Raw genomic sequence first — 21284 nt, 5'->3', positions numbered from 1 at the left:
ATCAATTTTCACAAAAATAAAGAACCTTTGCATTTGTTTCAGCAATATCATGTGGGGTTCCTAAGGCTCCTGCAAATGGAGGCATACTGGCAACTGATTACTTAGTGAGTACAAGTGTCACTTATTTTTGCAACGACGGATTTAGGTTATCATCTAAAGAGCTCACTACAGCTGTATGTCAGCCAGATGGCACATGGAGTAATCATAACAAAACACCTCGCTGTGTAGGTAAGCAAAAACCTGAACCTCATTCATTTGCTATATAAAGTTTTAATAAGGATAATGTCTTCAAGGTACTTACTTATTTAGTGTCCTGTAACTTAAATATTTATGGTGATGGAAAGTAACTTAAAAAAGCTTAAAAAGTAGGACATGGCTTGTTGTTTAATACTTGCATGGACAACACATTAAAATACAGATATATTTTGTGGGAAAACTGTGGGCAAAATGGTGTTTTAGAGAACATTTTATTGTCAACTATGAATAATTGTATACAATTACAAAAAATTGTAAAAAAAACAGCAATATGCCAAATACATTTGAATCGAATTGATAATTTTATTTCATGGAGTCATGCATTCCACACTGTGCACCGATGAGGGACAAAAAGTCTAAAACAGCTGTACGCAAGCTAAGAAGGGCCGAGTATAATTGGGTAAGGAAAACAATGAAATGTTCCTTTGTATAAACATAGGAGAGGAGTGTTACCAAAAAGTGTGCACAAAAAATTATGTGCCTACTGGATCCAGTAGTAGAAATCCAGTTGCACATTTGGCTACCACAGTAAAAAGGAACGATTAGTATGGGTGCACCGATTATACATAAATGAAGAATACAGCCCTTGCTTTTAAATTTGGGTTGGAAGTGAGATATCTGTAAAACAAAAGTTCTTAATAAAGCATACTGTGCTTCAGTGCTTTAGAAGCAGAGACATTTGGTTCCTTTTATCCCCGCCAAAAGCCTGCTAGTCATTCTACTTGAGATACCCTTTAGCCCCACATCATATAGTTTTTTTGTACTGATAAGGTCTTAACTGTTTGCAATGGTTGTATGTAGGTAAAATATATACATAAAATAAATAAATATAGACTGCATCTGTGCTTTACTCTAGCCGTTCTGGATGCACATTTGCCATGAAACATATATTTTGTATGTCTCTAACTAGTGTCATAAAATGAGGAATTATCATTTAAGGTTTGTGTTGGAAGTGATGGCATGCAAATACCTTCTGTAAGAAAAAATACCTTGAACTTTAATAGAATCCTTAGAACCATTATAGATATACTATATTAGAACTTTAATAACAGTCTAATGTTTATACTTCAAAATCTAAAGGCATAATGGGACAAAACAGAGTAAAGCATGCTATTTCTGAAGATATACAGTGATTTTATTGCCTTACCTTGTCCATGTAAATTTTTGATAAGTGGAGTTACCCATTAAAGTTAAACGCTGTCTCTTTAGCTTAGAAAAGCAATCATAGAAAAACAATCATAGTTGCTTTTATGTATTGACCTCACACTTTTCATATATATCTTATATAAACAATTCTTGTATATAGTACACTGTATGTATGTGTGTGTGTGTATAATATATATATACACACAATGGGGTCTATTCACGAAATTTCTGACAGCTGGGCGGAGCCAGCTGTGATCTTACAGCTGGCTCCGGCCACTTGCAGAGAGATTAGCGCCCCTGGTTACCAGCTAAATGCTCCCGGCAATAGTAAACTAGCATTGCACCCGCCCTCTGCTAATGGACCTGATGGAAAACTGCAGCAGAGGGCGTGAGCAATGCTAGTTTACTATTGGCTATTGCAAATTGAAATAGCCAATAGGAATCTAGCAATGCATTCCAATGGGCACATGTTTTTTTCTATTCTGCCACGGCTCTGTGTCAGAATAAAGAAAAAAAAAGAAGAAGCAGTGTTTCTCTCCTTGGCGGCTGGGAGCGGGAGACTCCCGGAGCGACCGGGAGAGTTTTTCTTTTATTTTTTTGATGGCAGCAGAACCGTCTGCCAATAGAAAACTATTGGGCGGAGCTAGCTGTCATTGCTAGCTCCACACAATGGTTTTCTATTGTTTTTTTACTTTTTAAACTATTTTTCTGTTCTGCTTAGTCCCTCTTAGTCACTCAGTCCCGAATGCCGCTCAGCGGTTTGAGTACTTTCTTCCATTACTTTCTCTATGCGGAGGCTATAGTGAACTGCACTGTATATGCCTATAGAAGATATAAAAGGCACCTCTGTGTAAAGAAGGGGGTAAAATAAAGTAATTTAAATCTTCATAAAGAGGTTGCTTCAAATGTGTTGCAGCTAGAATTTGCAAAACAAATTGTTCTGGGGCATTCACAAATTATATTCTTACACTATTAGACAACTACACAAAAAGCAAAATAATTACAATCTAAGTGAGTCATTAATTGTATGAATTGCTTTGGTCACATTACATGATTTCATGGCTGCTTGGGCTTCTAAACTATTAACCTAATGAAAAGATCTAAGTTGTCTTGAAAGCACTAACATGCTCAAGTGGTCCCTGCCTGATGAATCAGGTTCACAGTAATCCCTAACACTGTTTCAATGAGCAGCCATTACCAAACTCTAGAAGGACCTGCTTCCAAGATGCAAATTTTTGTCATTAGGGAATCAGGCCATTAATGTATCTTTCATACTAGGTATTTTCCTATGTATTAGCACCTATGAGTAAAAAGTGCATTGCAATGTGAGTTAAGCGATATATAGAACTGTTAAAATACATGGTAATCATGGTAACCAACACACCAGCTTTGCTTTCTAATTTTCTTCTTATACTTTAGACGTATTCTAAGGAAAAAAACCCCTTTAAAATAAACACTTTTAAAACTTCTGAAAATCAAAGATTTTTTTTTTCTTTTGTGCAGTCATGCTTTTGCTCAGCCTTACAATTAAATTTTTTTCCTGAATTCCTAAGAATACTTAAGCGTTGAGTGTCATCTACCATGTCTACACATATGAAAGTAATTATTTTTTACTTTGCAAGGGAATTTTCCCTTAGCTTAATGAATATGGTGGAAATTCACTTTGCAGGGAAAAAAATACATGCAAGGAAAATTAGAATAAAAAGTACCGTATTTTTCGTTCCATAAGACACACTTTTTTCCCCCCAAAAGGAGGGGTAAAATGTGCCTGCGTCTTATGGAGCAAATCCGGGCGCCGGGCGAGTAGTTTTTTGTACATTTAGCTCTGCTAAAGCAGAGCTAAATGTACAGTAGGAGCCACTGCTCGTTTAATACGAGTGATCTAATGAGATCACTCGTATTAAAATCGAGCAGCGGCGGAGGCGATCAAGATCACCATAGAGTAGACGAAGAACGGACGTTCTTTGTCTGCTCTGTGTGATCACTGAGACCGTGGCACTGTAATCACAGCCACTAACTGCAGCTTCTGTCACAGAAGCTGTGACAGAAGCTACGGTCTGTCGAGTGCTCCATACCTCGCTGCGTCCTATGGTCCGATGCGTCTTATGGAACGCAAAATACGGTATTTTGCTAGATTAGCTTGCACATTCTTGGATGATGGAGCCAGCATACATTCAACTTATTTACTAAGCTAAAGGAAAATTCCCCTGCAAAGTAAGCAGCCTATTTGCCTTTAGTAAATCAACCCTAGTGTGACAAATCTCAAAAATGGGGCCCTTAACACCAATAAAAAAAAGCCCAATAGAGGTTTTAAATCATCAACATTCTGCTCAAGCATATAAAATATAGTTTGGTTTTGAGTTGGACTTAAAAGAAAACAAGACTAATTTTAAGTTAATTCTTAAACTGTTTAATGTAAATGTAAAAGGCCCGCTTCGGGTTTCACCTCAGGTCAGTCGAGCCGAAGCATATGCCTTCGGCTCAATTAAGCCGCTCGGCCAACTTCGGGAGCTGTACGGGCTATAGCGAATAGTCCATACAGCAGCCCTTCAGTTCTACAGAACTGAAGGGTTTAGGCGGCCGAAGCTAGCCGAAGGATCAGCCAGAGCTACGGCTAGCTTTGTGAATAACCCTATATATTTTGTTACTGGAAAAAATTAACATATCTTTAGGTTTTTTTTTCTCCAATTAAATCTGTGGAGCGGGCACAAGTTGTTGTTGGTAAGGGAGGCTGATTTTTAAATTAACATAATTACATCTAGTTATATTTGTGTTGCTTATGTAAATTGTATTACTTGCACATTTTTGCTAATTTATTATTCTGGATTAATGTACTGTAAGGAATCAGGAACATTCGTGCTTTTGTTACTATAACCTGTTTTTTAAAATTCTTTTGAAGTTGTGACTTGCCCCAGCATCAATTCTTTCACCTTGGAACACGGAAGGTGGCGCATTGTCAATGGATCCCACTACGAATACAAGACAAAAGTTGTCTTCAGCTGTGATCCTGGCTACTTCCGTTTGGGACCTGCATCTATTCAGTGCCTTGCCAATGGGACATGGAGTTGGAGAAATGAGCGACCTCACTGCCAGAGTATGTATGGAAGAATAATTAATTCAGATACACAAAGAAGAAACATCAAGCACAGCCATGAGACAAATATTCACAGCTGTTCTGAGTCATTTAAAATACATTTATGTATTAAAGGCATCTACAAGCAGCAATAGAATGAACAACATTTTATTAGAATAATTAGAGATAAATGTATGGTGCTGACATTGTGCTGACTTTGAGCTTTTCAAATATTTAATGTAGTGTCTTCGCATTGTACAATGCTGTCTTTGAAGCAGTCAAGCTCATTTGAAAGTCCATTGCTAACCTTTACTGACCTTGGAAAGCCCCTAGAAAGACTTTTGGATCATTCAACTGTAACATCTAAACAGTCAACACATAGCACAAGTCTGCAGAACTGTAAACATAGTAATACAAAGTACATAATTTACGCAAACCATGTCCGTTTATGTATTTATGTATTTTTTTTGTTTTATTCATTTAAACTCAATATTCAATTTCACTAATAACCACTGCAAAAGTGTACAATGCAACATTCATTTTTACCAATATGTATTGAGAGTTAATAGTAAAGTAATGTGTCATGTCCTTCTAAAAGGGCAGGTTTTCAGGATATACAGACCCTGAAGGCCCAGCCCAACAAGAGCTAGTATGTCCATTGATAATTTGATTGAACCTTTGACAATCTGTATCCATCACCTCATTTTCAATTTTGTCCAGCCTGGCAATCAGGCAGTTGTGACAATTGCCTAAAGGCCTGACCTCTTTGACTCTTTGAAAGCACTTGCTTAACTTGTTTAAAGTTCTAGAGGTCATGCAATATGTTTTAACCTAATTTTGTATGGTCATGGACTGAGTTGTCGGTTGTTCCAATATTTAAATGTCATGACCAAGCAAAACAAATTTGGAACCATGTTTAGATTTGTACCTGTGTAATCTTTGTTGTGGGGCTTCTTTTTACTCCTAATAATGTATTCCAATTTGCTAGTACCTCCAGATACCCCGCTAGTTAGACCCCGCTCACCACTTAATATTCCCATTAGAATCTACAAAATAATGTCATAGTGTTGTACATACTACTGTATGCAGCCAATGCTCACCTTGTCTTTACAACCCTGCCTGGCAAGCCATTGAGAAGACATAAAGAAAGCCTATGCAAGCTCTGAGAGGCTCTAGTCAGGTTTACAAAGGCCTGAAAAAAGCACAGATTTCATTTAAATTACCACTTTATAATATATAATGGCATCATCTTCTAAAGCGATGAATACAACCCAATGGAATCTGATGGAGCAATAAATGAATAAAAGGATAAATAAATGAAAGTATTGTTTGTATGTTTTTTCGTTGTTAAAGTCCACACCACATAGTAAGACTTGTTTGTCTTTTTAGTTACATCTTGTGGAGACCTTCCTGTACCACCAAATGGGAAAAAAATTGGAACTCAGACAACATTTGGCTCCACAGCAATATTTACATGCGACACCGGTTACATGTTGGTTGGGTCAGTCGTGCGAGAGTGTTTATCTTCTGGACTATGGAGTGGGGCAGAGACTAGGTGCTTAGGTAATGTATTATTTTGTATTTTATTTTTTCACTTCTCTGTACCAGTTTTCCTTGAAGCACTTTTATCTTGTTATTGATAAAAAAGTATTTTTTGTTAAAAGCACAAATATTTAAGCCTTTCTGGTGCTACTTGTCTTAGCCTGTGGATCTTGTTATGCTTATAATTTTTCAGATTCTTGGGAATAAACATTTTACATCAAGGTCCTGGCTGTTGAGTGTGGATTTATATACATTGGATTACAAATGTCGTTATGCTCAAGTCAATAGGAATGCAAAAGCAGGTTAAAGGAAGTTGATGCAGCTTAGATGCAGCTTAGATGGAGGTCATGTGCAGGTCTTAGAAGGAGGTCATGTGCAGGTCACATGCACCTGTCAATAAACACTAAGAGATTTATTCACAAAGCTAGCCGAAGGATCAACCGTAGCCCCGGCTGATCCTTCGGCTAGCTCCGGCTAGCTCCGGCTCCGGCAGTAAAACCGAAGGGCTGCTCTACAGGCTATTCACTATAGCCCGTACAGCTCCCGAAGCTGGCCGAGTGGCTCAGCCGAGCCGAAGGCACATGCTTCGGCTCAACTGAGCCGAAGCGGGGCAAACAGCCGGCTTTTGGCCAGCCGAAAGCCTCGCAACTGGCAGCTGGGAGGAGCCAGCTGTGATCTCATGAATGGTTCCGCACAGTTACAATGACAGATTGGCGTCCCCAGGTTACCTGGGAATGCTGAACTCTCATTAAACAATGACAACTGGGCGGAGTCAGCCGTGGTGTCACGGCCAGCCTCGCCCAGTTGTTATTCCCTCTCTGGGACCTGCTAGAAGACTCTAGCAGGTCCCGACCAATAGGAAAACGTTGGGCGGAGCTAGCTGTCACTGGTAGCTCCGCCCAATTGTTTTAAAAAAATAAACAAATGTTTATTTTTTTTAATTTATCATTTATTTACATTTTTAAACTTGTTTTCTACTTTTTTCACTGATTTTCTATTCTGCTCGGTACCACGGAGGTACCAAGCAGAACAGCTGAGCCGAATGCCACTCAGTGGCATTCGGCTATTCACTCACTGCCCCTATGGCCTCTATGAGAATAGGCCAAACGGCAGCGAGTAGCCTGCCGGAGGTTCTGCTTTGCTCAGATCCAGATGTTGGATCGGCTTAGTCGAACATGTTCTTCACTTCGGCTCAGTCGAACATGCTGAGCATGTTCAGCTGAACTGAAGCAAGCCGATGTACGGCTAAAATTAGCCGTACTGAGCTAAAGTGAATAGCCGAACAGCATTTGGCTCTGTTCACTTTGACTCCGTTATTCACTCGGTTGCCTTTGGCAGCTTTGTGAATAACCCTTTAAATGATCTCAGAAGTCTCCTTAATGGATCTCAAAGACAAGCTGAAAGCACACTGCATTTGCCAACCAAGCCATACAGCTGGTTATAATCTTATTGTCCTTTAGATTTACCATCAGCTATGTAGCACTAGGGCCTCCCTGGTTGGATGTAAATTGAATGGCTTGTTTAGGTGGCACATCACACTATATGATTGTCTGCAAAAATAAATACAATTTTACAATTAGATTGTTAAGCAGGCACATTCTGTTTCTTTTGCTAATTTCTTTCTTTCTACCATGTGCTATTTTTCCTCCAAAATTTTGGTATGTGAATGCAATATTCAAACTTGTAAAATGTCTAAATACTACAACTGCAGATTTCTGTGCATGCTGCAATTATGTTCCCCATGCCATTGTGTTGGAGGATATAATTAATTGTGCTGTAGTCAGTCCTATACTGGACCATTACACCCAGAAAGTTTACTGCAGATATCTGTATAAGTAAAGTAGCTGATGAAGGTGGTGGAGTAATACAACTTTGGCTAGCAGTGAATATTTGCCAAACAATAATCCATTTGTATTTTCAAAGGATTCCACTTATTTACTCACATTTTTCAAGAAAATTTGCACTATGTGCCTATCAGTCAGTCATCACAAGACAAGAGGAGCCTGTTATATCCAAGTTCATGGACTCCAGTGAAAACTCAATCTGCTATCTGCATTAGCTTTCAAAGGAGTAACACATATATATATATTTTTTAAATAAGTTATATTCACAAAAATAGAACAGTTTTTTTCAACAAAATGAATAATTTGATTTGCAAATGTCCTTTAATTTGTTAAATCAAACATCAGGCATTCTATGTAAATAAAACAGGCATTCCAAATTAATTTCACAATGTAAAAACAAAAGAATCTCAAAATTTGAGCTGAATATAAATGTCCCACTTGATGATATTTTTTGCATTGTCCTCATTTTTAATTCACTTAAGTATGAGTTTAGAGTAACGTTGCAGTGAGTCATGTTTCTTTATTTGTTCCTGTGCCTGCTAAGATGGCCCAAATGTGGATAAGAAGGTGGAAAACATGCCACGGCTAAAAAAAAAAAAGAAAAAAACAATCAGCTGCCTTTTATCTTAATACAAAAAGTGGAGAATCAAAGTGAATGCAGATGTATATTATAGGGGCAAAAAACTTGGTGCTAACTTTATGAAAATGTAAGAATTGTTTATAGTTAGGATGATGTGTGAGATATTTTCAACCCCATCTCATTAGCTGAAACTTAAAATTGTTTAGAAAACCTTATGTGAACATGAATGATTTTACATTTCTCATATAAGTTTAAATAAAAAATTAAATTGTGAACTGTTTTATTTTTATTTTAATCTGCATTATGCTGCAACAATAATCTGAAATGATTGAACTGTAATGAAATAGCTGCCATATATGTATACTAAACCTCTTACCTGTTTCTTCATGTTATAGCTGGTCACTGTGGAACACCAGAATTGATAGTGAATGGTCAGGCTATTGGTGAGAATTTTGGGTATCGAGACACGGTTGTTTACCAATGCAACCCTGGTTTTCGTTTAATTGGGTCGTCAGTGCGAATTTGCCAGCAGGATCACAACTGGTCGGGGCAGCTGCCTTCTTGTGTGCGTAAGTAGACCTCTCACTATTGTATGTGTAGTTTATTTCAATTTATTAAATGCTAAAAAGGACTCCAAGATCAATTATAAGCGGTTGATTTACTGAAGTAGAAAATAGAATGTTCACTTTGCAAAGGAATGTTAAGTTTAGTGAATGAGCTGAAGCTTTGCTGACTTCCATCATCCAATCACATGCAAGCAAAAATATTTATTTTAATTCTCCTTGCATGTGATTGAGTATTCATTTAAAAGAGAATTTTCAAAACATTTACTGAGCTAAGGGAAAATCCTCTCATAAAGCACGGACTACCTTGCCAAGTGAACAGCCTATTTTCCTTTAGTAAATCACACCCATAAAATGAAGCCTTGGTTAAATATATTTACTAAAATATGTATTATGGAGTTGACAGTCCATAATACTATTAGCACATACCTTTACGGGCCTGATCTCAAAGTGTATCATCTCCCACAACCCTTCTAAACCAGCAATGGAAATGGAACTTTCTTAGGGTCTCTGTCTGTATACCCATCCCTCCTTGTTAGCGATATCTAGACCTGATGACTGCTTTCTCAGGCACCCGCCTTTTATAATGGGATGAGGGTGGGGATGTGTCTACTCTCCACAACTAGATGGTTGAGAGTGCTATGGAAAGGGCTCTGATCTGCTCGGCACTGTCAGATCAGGAAAGTGAAAGTAGTTGAGGATGCTGACAGTAATGTCATGTGCATTAGAATTCATATTTTCTGTTTCTGTCACAGGTTTGCTTTAACACACTACTTTATTGTGAATGATTGCTTATTAATTGCAGGGCTACTATAGCTGGACATACTATTAGACATCACTGGTTACATATTACACATGACTGCTTGATGGTTTACAAGTATCCATTAAACATTTGGAATTATCAGTACTCTATTCCTTTCCCAAACCCTAGACAGGATTACATTACTTTTAGCTACATTTTTGCTCCCCCCCACCACCCTTCCAAAAGCTGTACTGCAATAATACATTCCTACTTCTATAGTGCTGCTACAGGATTCTCCAGTGTTTACAACCCGTTGTACTTAATTCTTCAGCACTGGCCCCTTTGACTTCAATGTAGCCATATATCGAGGATCTTCACTCTTGATATAAAGTCCCATTTAAATCAACAGGGTCTTAGCGGTGAAGAAAATTTAGTTGGCCAGGCTGTAAAATCCAACAAAAAAACTGCTAAAGTGTAAATCAGCAAGTAACCAGGTGAGGTGGTATGGGTTGGGTGTAAGGTTGGTGCAGTTTAGCTTAAATGGGGGGTGAGTTAGTAAACATTTTTACAGTAAAGGAGCAACATCAACAAACATGCAAAAATAAGCCTAAAGCTTTACTTTACTGATTGGAAAAGAAAATACAAAATGCCACTATGTAATATTAAAAAATATTCTACACAAAATGTACAAAACATTTGGTTTAGTCTTTATCATAGTAAATTAAACTACACATAACATTTATTTTTGCTTACGTATTAAGAGATTTTAAAGGAAAGGATACCTGACTATTACACGCAGTGACTTCAATTCAATGTAAATGACATGGTAAATTTGATGCAGCATGAAATATATTTGCAGTCTTACTGTGAACATCGGGGACACATTTTGCTGTCCTAATTTATCCTTGATGTATATATCTTGGCTTTTCCAGATCATAAAAAATGACAACTGCATAATAATTCAGCCATGACCTCTATGTTAAGGAAATTCTTAGCTCTGTTGCTCGTGCGGTGCTTCAGGAAATGCCTGCAATATAATGTAAACGAAAATTCCATTTTATACAACCATCCTGAATTTGGTGTCAAAAATACAACTCTAAATTATAGAAAGTGCACCCCCCTGCTATTATTACATGATATTATATAATATAATTTGATATGAAATTATATGATATTTTCTTTTACATTACTTTGTATAATATAATATAATATTGTATTGTATTATTACATTATATTATCTCATATCTTATTATATTTTATGATTTCATTAGGATACTAAAGTTTAATCTGGGTATAAAATCATCAGTTGTGCAGATAATCAGTTTTTCATTTTATTTGGACTTCTCCTGAGATATTCCGCTACTACGCTACAACAGCTGTCTCATGAAAGTATTCATGAGGACAGATTCTAAGAAGGCCATTCACCCAATAAATCTGCACTGACACTGATCACTGTCAGCCAAAAAAACTGCTCAACACTATTTGTTTTTTTTGTATTCCAGTATACAAAAATGTACATGTACAAGAAGGAATTTTGAAAAATAAATAATGCAAATAATGAGCTTGGATTCGAATGGCTGAAAATATATATTACAATTTAAATAATAATAAATAAAACAAAAACTTTGTTTTAATAAATAAGTACAGCAAAGCAACATGATATATTTTGTGCTCACACATAAAATTAAACATGTTCATTTTTTTCCCCTTAACAGTAGTAATTAACTGTAATAATGATAGCTATTCTGAATATATAATTATCTACAGATAAAAATACACTCACAATAAAGTATTTTCCAATACTGGGTTAGAAGAATTGCCATTTTTTACATTCTTTACATTTTGTCAGCATTAGGGTGTATCAGTGATTTTCATAGTCTGATGTTTAAGACCAAAATCTGATAACAAGATCAATCTTGGCCAATGTCACAGGTTGCCATTGCCTGGCTGTCATTCTAATCCTTTGATTTTAATGCTTTCCGAGTCAATGGGAATGAGTTCTGTCTTCAGCTGTATACATTTCCAGGTCAATGACTCAGAAACTATTGAAGATACGGGATCAGCATGACAGTCAGGCAAAGAAGAAGGTCAGCTTTGACAGCCTATATATTTGTCTAATGACCAGTTTCCTTTAAACTTTAAATTAAACAATGCAGGGCAAAGCATTAGGTTCACTGTAATGCCTACAAATTGCCCACTCAGCCACTGATGTCATCACAAGGGGTGGAGAGACAGTTCTTAACACAGTGTACGCTACAACTGGGATTGAGCTTACAAGGGGCTCCTACTCCTACCTCCCAGCAATGAACAGAGTGGTAGAGGGCAGGGGGATGGGCGAGTATAAGATGCTCTTGTGATTTTAAAGTGAACCTACTGTTTCATGTTACATTCATAAATATCATATTTACACTTGAAATAATAGAGGTTCAATTAGAATATTCTAAAGTTTTATTCTAAAAGATGAACTCCATCCTTGCCCTAAATATTGGACACTTGTACAGCTCCTCTCCTAATAAGAAATCACCTAATATGTAACTGCACACTGTCACTGCACACTGTGAGCTTCTTTTCACAGAATTATGTAGAAGCTGCATTTTCACAAATGCATTGCGCCTCTTTTGCTGGCTGGATGGCATCCAGTGTCATCCAGCACCTTCCTCCCCCTGGCTTTCATTGGTCCACCCCTTTAATGGATTGGATTGCAGCTCTGTTAGTTACAGCAGCCCTAAAAAAAGGGCTATATATATGCCAAAAAGGGCTATGTATATGTATATATGTATAAAATCTTTCGCTATCAACGGTTGTCCCAGCAACTGAGTCAATGCAGCTACATCTTTAATGATTGCCATTACAAAATGTTCTAAGTTTCTCTCTCTCTCTCTCTCTCTCTCTCTCTCTCTCTCTCTCTCTCTCTCTTGTTAATATAGAGATATTAATATATGAAAATGATCTAATTATCACCAATAAACATTAGCTTTTGCCTAGCTTTTCATAGATCTTAAGTGGTTTTAGAAATGTCTTTGCTTAGATTTTTTTACAATGGCATTTATACTATATTAGTATACTGTTTGATATTTACTCCAAGATCACCTTCATAGTAGCTTTATGACAGTGATATCTGAACATTATAATTGCTAATTGTCAGTTCCCTGTAAATATAAGTTCTAAATCCCTTGTAATCAGATTCAATCACTCAAGTGTTCTATTAGTTTTCATGTTAAACTAAAGAGAGGAAAGGGTATTAGACCATGGGGAACAACATGTTACTTTATCGATAATCTTTAAACAAGAATGAATCTCTGTCAAACAAGACTTTCCAAATCTGCTATATAGGAATAAGAATAGAGCAAGGAAAATAATTGCTCTAGGGTCAGTGCTAACAGCAGTAAAGGTGAATGTAGTGTTTTTCAACATCCAATTATAGAAAACCACACAGTAACTGCTATGCTGAACAGCCAGGAAATAGGTAATAGCTATCTGCAACTGTGACATATTACACATTTAAAAAAGAGACTGTGCTTCTTGGAAGTAAACCTTTAAATAGAACATTGAATTGTGGCAAACAATGTAGCTCTAAGACAGCAGGGATCTCTTTTTTTTTCTCTTTTTTTCCCAATGTTTATTAAAGTTGATATCCAGGCAATGTAAAAACAACAGTTAATGTATATATTTATTCATTAAAAATCATTACAGGTATATTTAAATATCATTATTGTAAATACCAGCATTCTTACAATCATCCTCTCGTAATTTACTCAGACTGGAAGAGAGGGAGTGAGTTCTCTTGGCCAATAGGTGAGCGAATAGCTACAATAAGGGACACCTGTTCCTTGGACAACTGTCTAAGATGGGAATTACACATTGGAGAGATTTCCTTTTATTTCTCTAGGACAGGAAGGGAGGATACATCTAACCAGCTGGACAAAGACATCAAAAAATAACTTGCGAGGCCTTTAACCCTTTAATTAAAAAAAAAGTTTTATCTTTACATTCATTTTAACTATACCCTTTGCTAAAAACGCCTAAATTCAATATTTTGCAAGGGTTTCCTTAACTTCAATTGGTCCTTGATAGATCCAGTTAAATACATTTTCAGTTTGTATTATTTCACAGTTAAATTACTTATATTGTCTGCTGTTTTGGGGTTTATATTTTGGTTCAGCTTTATTTGCAATATCACATTGCTAGTTTAATGCCAGAATTACTTTTTCTTTTTATCAATGGCTAACAAATGTGTTCTGTTTCTTGATCCTCATGTCATTCTGGCAGCTGTTAGTTGTGGTCACCCTGGCAGTCCAATTTATGGACGAACAAGTGGCAATGGCTTTAATTACAATGACGTTGTTACATTCTCCTGCAACATGGGATATGTCATGCAAGGACCAACTCGGGCACAGTGCCAAGCCAACCGGCAATGGAGTCACCCACCTCCTATTTGTAAAGGTACAAAAGGCATAAAATACCTGTAATTATGTTACTTTGGTATTTACTATTATATGGACACTTCTTAACTAATTATATTGTTTTTAATTATGTATCTTGAAAGCTGGTTTAAAATAGTTGAATTTTCTAGAAAATCAGTTGCTGGCTAGCTTTAACTTGAAACTTCACTTTTATGTGAAATAAATTATCTTCCAGTTCTAGGTGAACTGTATAGATTGTGAGGATTTAAACCACTTTAACTGCAGACCCTAACCTGCATATCTTCTGGAGACAATGAAGCAGGCCTTACCAGCCATTTCTAAAACTGACTAGTTAGGAATTAAAGAAGAACCCATAAATAGTCTTAACCCTTGCAGTAGGGCTACCTCCACACTGCAAGGGTTAATTCCTCCTTTTCATCTAGGGATGAAAAAAAGTTATACTCACCTGAATCTCAGAACTGGCTGGCTATTATACCAGTGTCTGTTGCCTCTCTCCTCCTCCACTCCATTTTTCTATGGTCCTTTGAGTCATCACGTCCTATACAGTGTTTTAGATGTGAGGATGCTAAGGGACATTCTATCGCTGGAGTGGAGAAGGGAGGCGGCAAGGACCGGAGTAGCATTCAGCCGACTCCAAGATCCAGGTGAATATAACTTTGTTATTTTCATCCCTAGACCTAAAAAAGCACTGACCCCTTGTAGTTCGGAAGTAGCCTCACTGCAAGGGTTAAGAATATTTATGCCTGGAGATCTACTTGAAAGTATATGTAAATCATGTTATTTTTGAATATTTTGAAATCTGCTCACTCAGCAGAATGTGTTTAGGGCATTTGCCCGATGTTATTTAATCCAAATGTCAAAGTAGCACAGTGCTCTGCCCACACAGAGGTTGTTTAGCACAAATTTCTATCAGCCTCTAGTTTTTTTGTAGCACAGCTCTGCCTATTCCTTACTTTCAGCCTTTTACGCTTAACTGCTTCCATCAGATACCAGACTGGACCTGTTGTTTACTTACATACAGGCGGTCATCCTTTCGTAGCTTAAACTGACTGGTCTGTACAGATGGGGACTACCTCTGTCCCTTCACAATCTCTAACTGTTATGCTCAGATGTCAGTCTGGTTCAATGGCCTGTCTGTGTAGGCCAGACAGGCCTTTGACACCTGCTCCCCATGTGTCATGCTTTAAACTGCTCTCGCAATGACTGACTAAAGAACCCTCTCTTCTGTACGCAACACTAACTTGTCTCCAATCAGTTTCACACATGTTAAGGGACCCATCACTGCTGAAAGAGGCACTATCTGCATCTTTACGCAGCAACAGACCATTCGTCTATAACAATACTACAATTTTTCTTGTGCTGGAACTTCCTGTTACAGGGTGACAATTTTCTGTCCTCATCCCTTAATCATCCTTCAGTGTTGTCGCTCTACCAATGCAGACCACAAGCTGCCATGATGACACGCTTTGCACATGCATGTCCCACTGTTCTCACCATAATGCAATCCCCCGTCTAAGTAATAATGTGCAGCAGTGGCAGCATTGTATGCATATAGAAAGAATGCGGTTGGCAGGAGATCAGCAAACAACATGGATATTGTTTATGTTACACAGTTCTTTAGCAAACTGAATGTCATTTGATTAGAGTTTAAATCTACTTTAACTCAATAAAGAGGGAACATTTGTGAGATAGGATGGTAATTTACTTTAAGCCTTATGCTGTCTTCTTGGGAAAAGCTGCACAGGGCTGTATGCTGAATATTTGAATAGAAAGATGGAACAGTTAGGATGTTTTATACAAAGGGTACTTCTGCCATGGTTGCAAAGAAGATCATTTTACATTTTATGATTGTTTTATAAACTCATGGTAAACTAATATGCAAAAGATCTTTTGTAGTGACTTGAACAAACTGGTTGTATAGCAACATGTTATAACAATTTTATAACAAAAGAAGATTTCTCCCATAAGGAGCACTCTTTGCAGTCTAATCAACCCCAAGTTATTTTAATAATAGTTTTACCCTTTATTTGATGAAATGTTTATATCTTTCCGAGTGTATTTCCCAGGACTCCAGTAAAAAAAAATATCAATCAGTATTCTATAAATCTCAAAAGCAATTAAGGAAAGAGAAGAGAGCAGGGTTTGCAGATAACCTTGTGAATGTATCTGTCTGATGCTGAAACTAGTCATACATTTGTATCAAGATATGGAAATGAAGTTACTCCTGAAGTGAACTGATATACATTTGAAAATGGTCTTTGCCACTTTTATGATCCCTACTTACATCATTCCCGACACCTCTTCTGACTCCAAATGTTGGATATCGCACATGCAATCCTCTCTTAAAGTGAAACTCCAGCTCTTTTTCTTAATAGAGAAGTAAAGAGTTAGAACCTGTGTAAGGTTTTTACTGCAGTCTGTGTCACTGTTGAGAAGGATTTCCTTTACATTCCCTTTCACTTCTGGAATAAGAAGTGAATGGAAGTCTCTCTCATAGGACCTCAGAGAGTAGGGGGGCTTTCCAGTAACCAGAGGCAGTGCTAGGATTGTAGAAAACCTGATCCAACTTGGGGCACCATAGGGAGAAGAAATATGTAGAGTGCCACAGTGAACTGTTGGTATAGCCAAGTTGCACTGGCAGTAGGAGTGGCTTAAAAGCAGTGTCATTAGACCCTTAAAAGCAGCATCTCATTAGATCATGGAGGGTGGGGGGCAGCTGTGCCTGCTGCCCCTTATCTAGCCAGAGCATCCCATGTTGCTTAGAGCTCTTAACAACCTGAGACTATCTTGAAGGCATCCTGCCTAGCTTACTGACATCACTGGTTGCCAGGAGCTGAGCAGGATAGCAGGATGCTCTGGCTGGTGTCCTGCTCTGGCTGGCATCTCTTCCATCACATATTATTTTTTGCACAAAGAATATAGACAAAGAACTGACATGTTGTCTGAGCCTATCGTAAAGAAAAGCATAATTAAAATAGTCAGGGACTATATAGCAACCAGCAACTGTTAAGACAATGAACACTTTGGTCAGGAGTACCGTATGTACTGTAGAGGTTCGTAGCAATAACAAAGTGAAATTTGGCCACACAGTTAACCAGAACTCTCAGTCAGAGTGGCTGAGAGGTTCCAGTATGTGAATACTTTTGCAAGGAAGAAGCTATCTTTGCAGTTTCTTCCAGGTTTTCCAGACTGTAGTGGGGATGGAATCTCTAGTCCTGGGGCCAGGTGTTGCCAATGACTAGTAAAGGTTGATCACAGAGATCGTCTGAGTCCCCAGCACAAAAAATTGTCCACAAGAGAAGGCCCTGTCCAACATGCATACCTCAAATGCAGCTCAGCAAGGATCCAGAGAATGTCCTTCCTCATAGGCTTCTAGACTAATATGTCAGAGCTGAGGAAATTAGGAGAGCTTCCCTTAATTTTGAATCAGTGAAATATGAGGTCTGTGCTGCAAGGAACTAAGAAAAAACAATGGAGTCACAACATCTGTACACCGGACACCCAGGAGAGGATCCTCCTCACATTCCCCGGGTGCCCAGTGCTAGCGACAACCCTGCCTGTTACAGTAAAGTTACATTTACGTTGGATTTTAATGGAGTGCTGCTAGCTTTTTGTTTTAACTACTGTTGAGATAAGATATCTGCCACACTGGTAGGACATTATTTTTGGTGATTGTGCTTGCTTTTAGAATTACATTGTCAGAAGGAGCAGTAAAGCATCATTTATAATCTACATGTATAATAGGCAACTATTGTTCTCCGGTGTACTTAGTTATAATTAAAAGGCTGTAGAAAGAATTAGTTTTTTTTGTTTGTTAAAGATTAACACACATTGACAGATTTACATCAAATATTAAACTGTGTTTTTTTTTACATTTACATGTACTGTATATTAATTAAAAGTACCGTACATCCTGTTTACTAACGCTGGTAAATAGTCCTTCATTCTTTACTCAGGCTAAGGGCTTTGTTTCAGTTTTTAAGTTAATTGCTTATTTTAAGCTTATTGTACTCATTTGTGCAACTTTGAAATCAACCCCATTTTTCGAAATGTGATTATGAGCTTTGAATTAAACTATAGTCATAGAAATTTACCAGACAGGTCTGGGGACCTGAAATTGGCATAAATAATGCAAAGGCTGTGGTAATTTGTAACTATCTTAGATTCATTCCTAGTTTCCAACTCCTAGGTTCTGCAAAGCCTTTGATCATTCAATTTTCTTGCTGGTGATGTTCTGGGTCTTTGATCTTCTCCTGGTGGTGGATGGTCCTGGATGACAGTGCTGATGTGATGTGCTCTGCACTCTGCATCAATACACAAGGGCACTGTGCTCTGGGTGTAGTGCCATGACGCCCTGCACTTACAGATTTTACGTAGCTTCTAGGTGTCATTAAACCTTGAAAATTACAGGCATCTTATGGCAAAGAAGAGATCCTTTGGGGCAGCCTCAAATTGAAGGTGAGTATTTCTGCAGTGCTACTTATTTTAACCTGAAGGGAGATAGTTTAAAAAAATTATACAGAGTTGGGCTTTTAAAGAGAGAGAGATAGCATTGTGAAGAAAATAAATGTCCATGTAGCAAAGCCCTGTCTTTCTATTGCTGCCTGAGGTAGACAACCCAAGCATCCATTTGTATGTAAGAACTATTCTTTATGTAATCCATTTTGTTCTATGTGGACCTTTCATATTTCTGCTAAGACTAAATTACATTTTATTTCCCAGTGGTCAACTGTACTGATCCTGGAATCCCAGAGAACTCTATACGGGAAAGTAAAATTGAGCATGGTAACTTCACCTATGGAACAGTGGTATTCTATAACTGCAGTCCAGGATACTATCTGTTTGGATCTTCTGTTCTTGTTTGTCAGCCAAATGGACAATGGGACAAGTCTCTTCCAGAATGCATTAGTAAGTTTATTTTACTTGTTAAAGTTATGAAAGTTGTTCTGTGATTATAAAAGATCTTACCTGTTCTAAATATATACATGGTGGATATGGGGCCTGGTGGTGGAGGGGCTCCATTAGGTGGGCTGCATAGGCAAATAAAACAGAAAATCTGTAGTTGTATGAAGATAACACAAACCCAGCACTGTTTTATTAAGGCCTGCATATATTATTGTTGACAATGACCCTGTACCCCTATGGCATTTCCAGTCAAGATAAGCAGGTAGTCATAGATCCCCTCTGCAGGCTATTAGTAAAGAGAATTGAATTAGCTGTGTCATTGGTGTAGATGTATTGTTCTCAAAGCTTCTGGCCAACCTTACCAGCATGGAAATTACCTTTGTATGCCTAATACAGTCTTTCACAGACTGTAAAAAATCACAGTGTCTGCTCATCTAAAAGCAAACAAAACTGTTTTTAGTTCTGAAAAAAAACTCCACAGTTTATAGAAGTTTCTATAAGGTTTATAGAGGTTTATTTACTAAGGGGAAATAGGATGTCCACTTTGCAAAGGAACTTTCATTGCATCTGAAGGGCATTTTCTCTTAGCTTAGTGAATGTGGTAAAAATGTACTTTGCAAATAATACCCGGTTACATGCAAGATTTTCCATACGTTTCTGCTTGCACATAATTTGATAATGGAAGTCAGCAGAGTTTCAACTTATTGACTAAGCTAAGCTTGCAAAATCTAAGTTCGCTTGCTAAATGAACAGCCTATTTGCCTTTAGTAAATTAATCCTATTACTATTACTATTATTACTATTACTATTAATCCTATTACTATTACTTATGTAATAGTATAAAATATTGTGATGGTCATTATCCCTGCTACAACTTGTGCTTGTTTGTTTTTACTTGCTACTAAATCCCCTCTTTCAATGACTGGGTTACTGTGTCGGTGGAAGGAATGGGAGGAATTAAATTTACATTTAGTAAATTTAATTCTGAGTTTCTGAGATGTGAGATGCTGATCTACTAGAGTAGGTAGCTGGTTAAAAAAACGGTTAAAATTCAATTCTCTGCACTGTTGTCCCCTCTTCCCTAACCACTTCTATCAACAGATCTGGTCTCTTGCAGTGTACTGACTAAGCTAACAGCTCTTATGCTACCCAACCTGTATATATATAGTTGTATATACTGTATATATAGTTTTTGTTGTGATCAATGAAAGTTGGAAGGTCGCTGGGGGCCCCATTAAATGTTTTCTATGGGGCCCCATGGCTCCCAGACATGCCCTGGCCCTAAATGTTTCTGCATTTCTCAATAAAGTCCATCTGGTTTACAGAAGGGGTGGGTGCCTAGATATAAAGGTAAAGAAGTAGACAGGGTGTGTGACCATTATTCCTTTTATTGTCAGCACAAATGTCCCTGCATTCACAGTGCCCCACCTCTGTTCTGAAGTACCAGTCATTTTTCCTCAGCCCATGGGCCAGCCTTTAATGCAGGCCTTTTGGGGATAGTGTTTTATTTTACAAATTAGTTATGGTGTACTGCATTTTGTAATTCATGCTGCCCCCATTTTAAAGAACAGAAAACAGCACATACACTTGCATATTTATAAAGCAGTGAATTTTACATTCACAAAACCTGCACTGCAAGTGAATCTTCCAGGTGCATGTGTTTTAAATGACAGTGATTGATCTACCACCACCATTAGAAAGTATCAGCTTACTAATCTTTGAAATTAAACTAATTCAAGTGAACTGCCTTTCAGCTTTAGGAAATGGTAGAATCAACACAACATACGTATGTTTACTGTGACATGTTGAATAACCTCATATCCTTCACAAAGTGCATCCATGATAAATCCTCAAGCTTTCATTTAATAAAGTAAATAGTCAGTTCAGTGGAGGTGTTCAAAATGGCAGACAGTAGAATTAAACTTGTCATTTCTCTTCTCAGTGATTGACTGTGGTCATCCTGGAGTTCCTCCAAATGCAATTATTTCTGGAGAAAAGTTTACATTTGGATCTACTGTCCATTATTCCTGCACTGGAAGGAGAACTCTAATAGGGCATTCAACAAGGACCTGTCAGTTAAATGGGCAATGGAGTGGATCGTTACCTCACTGTTCAGGTAAACACATTAAAGTGCGTGCATGTGTGTATATATATATATATATATATATATATATATATATATATATATATATACATATATATATATCTAT

At 37.5% G+C, this 21284-nt stretch overlaps 1 protein-coding gene across 1 annotated transcript in view; it reads left to right on the top strand.

Moving 5' to 3' along the window:
• CSMD3 (CUB and Sushi multiple domains 3) overlaps window positions 1–21284 on the top strand; it is a 576345-nt gene that overhangs the window by 474626 nt on the left and 80435 nt on the right. Inside the window, exons 47-53 of the mRNA XM_018567203.1 lie at window positions 43–228; window positions 4301–4495; window positions 5864–6037; window positions 8836–9009; window positions 14015–14188; window positions 18892–19077; window positions 21017–21190. Of these exons, the coding sequence (XP_018422705.1) occupies window positions 43–228; window positions 4301–4495; window positions 5864–6037; window positions 8836–9009; window positions 14015–14188; window positions 18892–19077; window positions 21017–21190 (1263 nt within the window). The remainder of the gene's footprint in view (window positions 1–42; window positions 229–4300; window positions 4496–5863; window positions 6038–8835; window positions 9010–14014; window positions 14189–18891; window positions 19078–21016; window positions 21191–21284) is intronic.

Source organism: Nanorana parkeri, unplaced genomic scaffold (assembly GCF_000935625.1).
Source record: "Nanorana parkeri isolate BGI_ZX_2015 unplaced genomic scaffold, ASM93562v1 scaffold1019, whole genome shotgun sequence".
In the NCBI taxonomy this organism is placed as follows: domain Eukaryota; kingdom Metazoa; phylum Chordata; class Amphibia; order Anura; family Dicroglossidae; genus Nanorana; species Nanorana parkeri.
The sequence above is the reverse complement of the archived record's forward strand: the minus strand, read 5'-3'. Positions and strand labels throughout refer to the sequence as shown.